Source organism: Sipha flava, unplaced genomic scaffold, assembly GCF_003268045.1.
Source record: "Sipha flava isolate LNK unplaced genomic scaffold, YSA_version1 100_pilon_pilon, whole genome shotgun sequence".
Taxonomy (NCBI): Eukaryota; Metazoa; Arthropoda; class Insecta; order Hemiptera; family Aphididae; genus Sipha; species Sipha flava.
The window spans coordinates 831,510-839,218 of NW_020271714.1; the positions used below are offsets into that span (position 1 = coordinate 831,510).

Here is a 7,709-nt window from a genome sequence, read left to right on the forward strand (position 1 = left end):
AACGCCAGCCCTTCGACGCCGCTGGACGTCAGCGGACCCCGTTCGTTCATGATGTAATCCAGGGCAACGGGCGCGTTGGTGAACCGAGATTTTTTGAACGTGATCGGGTCGTCGATGAGGAACGTCAGCCCACCCAGACCCACATGATCCTGCAAGTTGTGGCCCACCTTCAGATCCCTCACCACTGGTTTGATGCCCAGCTCGGTCAGATGGTCGGCCGGCCCCACCCCGGACACCATCAGCAGCTGCGGCGACCCGATCGCACCTGCCGCCAACACGACTTCTTTGCGCGCGGCCACCATGCGCCGCTTACCGTTCCGCAGGTACACGATACCAGTGGCCCGGGGGTCATTACCGGTGTTCTCGAACAGTACTCTGGTCACCTGACTGTGCATGGAAACATGAATGTTGGGCCGAAGCCGGATGGGTCGGAGGAACGCCTTGGCCGTGCTGCACCGGCTACCCCGCCGAGTGGTGGTCTGCGTGAACATGAAGCCATTCTGATAGCGGCCGTTGATGTCACGGTTCTCATAGCCCAACTCCTGTCCGGCCTCAATGAATGCCAAGGCTAGTGGCGTTCGCCATGGGGCCTCCGATACGGTCAGGTATCCTCCACGCGCGTGGTACTCCGTGCGCGACAGGTACGGGTTCCGGTTGTCTTCGGACTTGAGGAAGTATGGTAGCACGTCCTTGTAGCTCCAGCCCGGATTTCCTGCCTTGGCCCACTGGTCGTAGTCGCGCCTATTGCCTCGCACGTACACCATGGCGTTCAACACGCTGGATCCACCCAGAACCTTGCCCCGTGGCCAGTTGCATCTGTCGTGGACCATGGCCAGGCAATACGGGTTGTCGCTGGATGGCGGAGCCGTCTTGTACTGCCAGTCCAAGTCCGACAGTTGCAGATAGCCGACGAATGACGGCACGTCCGATATCTCCGTTTCGTCTCCTCCCGCTTCCAACAGGAGCACCGTCCAGTTTCGCATCTCCGACAACCTGTTGGCCACCACCGCCCCTGCTGATCCTGCGCCGACAACAATGAAGTCATACTCATCAAGCACCTGAAAAATAAAGTATAAAGCCATAACGTGTGTTTATCATTCGCTCTAATAGGTAGTACATACTATGTTATGCGTAAAAAATATATTTATGCATCAAAGAGACGATTAAGTGTAAAAAGATTATTTAAGATGAAATAAAACGCATGGTGTAACGATTGCAAATGAGAAGAAGTGAAAAAGAGAGATAGAGAGAGAGCGAAAGAGGGAGCAAGTGATGTTTTAATGTAATAGAGTCTTAGGAGAACAGTTTCAGTGTGTACGAAACATATGTAGTAGTGGTAGTGCAATTGGTTGGTTTATCTCAATTAAATATAAAAGGAGGTGAAAAAGAAAAAGTGTGTAATAATTTCTATGCGTACTATTAATTGCTAAGTTTTGTTTCTATTTTTTGTGATTTATTATAATTATTATTGTTTATCAAAATATATAATTTGCATATTATTATTCAAAGTCTTCACAGAGAATCATAATAAGTTTCACTAAACAATACTCGTGGCGACCTATGAAATCGTATCCAGCAAAATCTCATAGTACAATACAACATTCATTTTTAATTTCATTTAAATATTTCAAACTAATAATATTCAAGCCTTTAGAATCTAATTATGCAATTAAGATTGTAACTATGAGATAAAAAATAATCACAAAACTTTAAGTTACATTATATAAAACTATTTATGCCTAAAATTGAGTATTATACTAAGTTACATTTTTGGAAAATGATTTAATTTAAAAGGTCTGATATAGACTGATGTGTTTAGGGTTTCAATACCAACTATATCAAAATTAAAACAGTTAGTAATTTAGTGTGATTGTTGATTTAAATGTCATCAAAACAATGAAACAGTCAAAAACACGGCATGAGAAACCAGAGAAACAAACTCTTTGCCATGGTTTTTTTTTTCATTGTTGAAACGCGTTAATTATTAACCTAGACCACCTGAGGCAAACATTGCTTTTTGTATTAATGACATAGCAACAGCAATCAGTGTAGAGAGTGTAGAAGATTAATATAGATACGAGTATGTGAATATGAAGAGTCATTTAATATAATAGAAAAATATCATGTTCGATTCTACTACAAGTATAATTGAATTTAATATTGAAACTTTAAATGCTAATCAAGTTAAAAACAAAGTAAATTCCATTGAAACATTATTCATCATAATTTTTTAATAAAACACTGAATAGTTATAATATATTTAATAAAAATATGAATGTAGAATAAACTATAATAATTATACAGTATTCGCATAATATATAACTGTATACATTCTACTTTTTGTGAAATATATTAATTTTATCAAACCATACGAAAATTATATTTTACCAAATAGTTTCATAAACATTTATTGATTATTGCATAATTTTATTTTATTTTATTTTTAACTTTCTAAATACAATAACTAACGAGTGTATTCAGTGAATGTATTGTTGTCAAGTCAAATATTCATTTTAATGATATAAATATTACAATATTCAACTATATTTTTAATATCGTATAAGGACATTATTATATCAAGAGGTATTATACAACAAAAATATGTGTAACAGTATATCATAACTATTAAAATAATAGCGTGTCATTAGTAAACGCTTGCATACTACAACTACGAGTATAACCGCTAAATTAATATTTCTATATAATAATATAATGTAAATTTACAAAAACCAAATCCAACTTTAATTTCAATCTAATTATTTTAGTTATATCCAATGTTAAAAAAAAAAGTAATTTGGTCTTTGAATATATTTTAAAAATACTATTTAAATTTTAATGAGATAAATTAATAGTCCATTGAAAATATTGGATAATTTAATCCCATTTGTACAAATTGTTTGAGTAAATATAAATTTATATATAATATATTTAACGTTAAATTTAGAAAACGATTTTCTTTTTTATTTTACAAAAATGTACAAAATTATACATAAAAGGTGAAAAATATAATTTGTGCTATCACTCAAATAGTAGAAGTTTTTCCCCCAAATTTTTAATTGTAAATTTTTCCCAAGTGGCCAATTATCAACTACAACAATTATTATAAATATAGTAGAGAAATTACTTGGTGAAATTGTTGCATAATTTAACGCTCTATAGTGGAAAAGCTTTAAATAATAATTTATCAATTAACAGTTGTTTGGTATTTCTAAGAATAATACAATATTATATTTGTGTAAGTTAAAAATAAATTAAATATTAATGATAAATAAACAAATTTGCACTTGTTAAAGGTGTACAACACTGTACAAGTTTTACAGATCAATTTTATGTTATTTCAATATGTTATCATCGCTTAAGCTACCTATATTTAATTATTTTTAATATCATATGGTTCAGACTTTCGAAATATCTAATAATTAACTATATTAATTAGGTGTACATAATTATTGAGATAATAAAATTTTTGTTTGGCTATAAAATTATTTATAATAAGCATACCAAAAATTAAGTATCTATTAGGTAATTAATGTATTATCAAACTGCACATTATTTATAAATAATTACTAAATATATTTGATTTAAAGTTTAATCAACTAAGAAAACCTTTTCTTGAATAAAATATTACAAAATAAGTAAATGTAAAACCGTTTTATTTATATTTGGATTTAGAAACAACTGTTCGTTTACAAGATATGTAATTCACATTTTAAAAATATATTTTTTTATTCAATATTTATTTTTAGTAACATACGCAGCAATGAATCCTAGATATTTTTTCCTCTACTAAAAGTAATGAAATTTAATAAAAAAAATATTTATTTTTATTTATAACTTGAAAATCTCCCTTATAAAATTTCATAAAAATGACAGATAAATTTTACATCGTAACTCAAACTGAGATCTAAGATATTTTAAATAACGATATCACAAGGAGTTCCAGATAACTTTTTAACTGAAAAATTGGTTTATTAGGACTTTATCCTTTAATTGTTTTAGCTCTAGAGTTTGTCTGGGATATTTTATATATATTTTTTTTTATACTGTAGTATTTTTTTTCTAGGAAATTAAATTTTTTAAACCATAAGCACTTTTTCAAAGTTAATCAGGGTTTGAGCGTATCCTTGCATTCCTGTAGTATTTAAACGTCAATCCCAAAACATCTACCATATTCAGTAATTTAAAAATATAATTTATTGTATCATTGTTGGTGCCACTTTGGTATGTGACAAATCAATTAATTCTATACGACAGACTTAAAAAAAATTTATTTTTTAAATTTATTAATATTTAAACTTTTTCACATACATTTACATCAAACGCTCTAACCTCTAAACTAATCCTCTAATTCAAACTATACCTTACAATGTTTTCTTAGATGAATTTCAATGCAATTTAAAACTAAGCTAGATTCGAGATGTATTACTTTAATAAAGTAAAACTTAAGGTAAAAAAAACAAAAATTAAGAGATGTATAGTGAGAACTAACTGCGATGGAATCGTATGAAACGTAAACAAATATTCCATTTTAGATAAGTATCACTGTATACATATTTATTTGTTATTATTACTTTGACCTTATATATCGAGAATAAGGGATTAAATATGGCCCATGTTAAATAAGGTAAACTGTAATATAATTATATTAATTTGTATGTGAGATAGTGCTAATAAGCGACTTCTTTTATTTCGTCATTCATTTTCAGTTTTTTTTTTTTTTAGTTATATTAATGATTTTTTTGTGCAAATATATGAGTATATAAGTTTTCCTTATTGATAAAAAAAACTCCTACGAAATCATAACGTAACTTGTGTCCATGGTTTAATGAAGCTAATATTCCGTGTTGCTCTACATAATTTTCTTACATTTTTATTTCTTTTTCTTTTTTTTTTATATGGAAATTAGTTTTTCCATTTAATATAAATACAAGTTAAAAGTTAATGCTTTATTATGTGAAAATATCAAACTGATTTTTAAATTTTTTATAAAGACTATGAAAAAAAAAAAATAAATAAAACACACAAATGAACAAAAACAATTTTTTGATTTATAATTCAGGTAATTTATTTACAAGTAAATAAAATTGTTATACTTAATATAGTAACGTGTAAATTATACATACACCAGTAAATATTTAATAATAAAAATAAAATGATATAATAGAACTAAGTAATTAATATATTTTGGTTAAATTATAAATTTCTTATTTTTCTTTTAATGTGATTAAGTGATTACCATATTTACACATTTTCTATTCTTTTTTTTTTATTATGGTGTTGTACGAGAATTATACATTTATTATTTTTTTGCTGTTTTTGAATCATTATCTTACATAACTAAAATTTTTATTAAAGTATATTGTAAAATAACCGGTTTTATTAAATGGAAAATACTAAAAAATCTTGACTATATTAGTAAATATATGTAATAATAACAACTTTCGTATGTTTACGGAACCAACTTTTACAACGAATTTCTATACAGTATATTTACACCATATTTAGAAAATATTATAGTAAGAATAATACTTTTGTATAAAGTAAAAATGTATGAATATATTACATAATAAAAGATCGTTGAATAAATGGTAATAAATATTGATAATTATAACGTGTTCATGAGGTTTGCTAGTATTGTTATTAAAAATCATATAGTTTACGTTTTCATGGTCATAAAATATAGCCCTTGGAAATCATAAATATTTAAAATTATTATTCGATTTATAGAAGCAACCCTACAAATACATTTGAAAGGGTTATTGACCTTTAAATGAATCTGATTCGAATATTATATTGTTGTATGCACATTATTAACAACTAATAAAGAATAATAATACAAAGTCAACCTCATTCCCATACATCAAATAAATCAACGAACCGAAAAAAGAAAAAATTGCTTTATTTTCAATATCACGGAGCCAATAAAATGAAAAAAAGATAACAAAAAAAATCTTTATATTTGAAAACTAGATATGAAAACACGATGACAGCGTCATTATAATCTATTGTATTCATTATAAGTGTACACTACAGAACACTGCTGGAATGAGGTACCCTCGAATTGGCTACAGGATAAAGTGATTTGATATTTTTAGACCTTAATCTTCGGTTTATTATTTTCGTTTCATGCGAATAATAGTTAAGTATGTTAACTGGGCGGTAAAACGAATGTAATAAAAAATTATAATGAAAAATAAAATGATTTGCGAAAAAACAATCGCAGTGTAATCCAAGACAATGTATTTTCAGTCACAACTACATTGACCAAATCGAACCACTTAAACGTTGCCGAAAAGTGAAAACCAGCTTAGCTCAGGTATATTCCTATTCCGTTTTAAATGTATAGCATCTATAAGTTTAGGGTGTAATAATTAAATTATTTGTGGTCTAAGAAGTGTTCTATAACCAATAACGTTCATCGCGTGTTTTAAACGTTTCATACGGAACGCGTTTTACACACCGAGATGTAATGTTGGAAAAAAAGGAAAAGAATACATTTGTCTACGGCCAAATCGAAACGACGGGTACAGCAGCCGTCTTGCGAAACGAAAAAAAAACTATTTGTGCTGGGACGACGGTTCTCGAACCGGTGTTGAAACCGACGATATGAATGGAAACGCGATTTGAAATCCGTTTCGGTGGATCTCTGGAATATTGTGATACCGGACCGGGAGGGACGATATTTGAAAACGGCACGAAATCCTTACCTCGTGAACGTCTACGACCCGGGATTCGGGGTCGTACATGGAGTACCGGAGATACGTCAGACCGACGACCACGATGGGTATGAGCCCGGCCCCGGTCCATGCGGCGCTATTGATGGCGCCGGTTATCAACGAGGCCATTGCGCCCGCAACACCGGGTCACCTGCACCGGTCCGAAGTCATTGCCACGGTCGTCAGGTGTTCCGAGATTCTTTGGCGGACTCGACGTTTGCACTACTCGCTGGCGTTCGTCGCCGCCACTGTGGTCGTCCACCTTTTGCCCGAGTGAAACGCACTACACTGCTCGACGGCCGTTCGTCATCGCCGTACGAATGCCGTTTATTTGCAATATCGTTCTTACAACGTCCCGCGAACCTATCTCGTTGCCAGCGAACTGTATCAGTAACGATTCCCGTCCGACGTCGGCACGAACAATGATGACGGTCGCGACCCACAGCGGTAGTGGTCTCGTCGCAGCACGGCCGTCTTCGGTCGTGCACTCGTCCTGCCCGCGCAGACAACCATTGCTTTCTAAACGCCGACCGAAAGAAATATATATATATATATATAATAATAATAATAATAATAATAATATAATATTATATTATACGCGGACGCGACGCGCTCGAGGACGAGTGAGAGTTCTTCCGAAACGAGACGACTGCACTACGTAGTTCGGTCGGCGGGGCCCGCGTGTCCCACTACCGCGCGACCGGATGGAATGTAAGGCGGTTGCCGGTCGGTCGGTCGGTCGGTCGGTCGGTAGATACCTACGAATACGTGCGGAATCGAACGTCCGTTCACGATATTACTGTATATTGCGTACGAGTGTGTATTACCGTAAGATTTGTGTGTTCGATCGTTTTTCTCTCCACCATCCCCTCCCCCTTCTTTCTCCGACCGACCGTCCGCGGAGTGAAATATATTTACACAGTCGAACGTGAAAGTGGTCACGATCCGACGGGTATGAATTCGTATGTATGTATGTGTGTGTGTGTGTGTGTG

General features: G+C 33.2%; 1 protein-coding gene across 1 annotated transcript in view; it reads right to left on the reverse strand.

The window, feature by feature from the left end:
* Positions 1 to 7,372, reverse strand: part of LOC112679658 (glucose dehydrogenase [FAD, quinone]-like) — an 8,383-nt gene extending 1,011 nt beyond the window's left edge. The window contains exons 1-2 of the mRNA XM_025549551.1: positions 6,708 to 7,372; positions 4 to 1,058 (exon numbers count right to left, since the gene is read on the reverse strand). Of these exons, the coding sequence (XP_025405336.1) occupies positions 4 to 1,058; positions 6,708 to 6,845 (1,193 nt within the window). The 5' untranslated portion in view covers positions 6,846 to 7,372. The remainder of the gene's footprint in view (positions 1 to 3; positions 1,059 to 6,707) is intronic.
* Between the last annotated feature and the right edge of the window lie 337 nt (positions 7,373 to 7,709).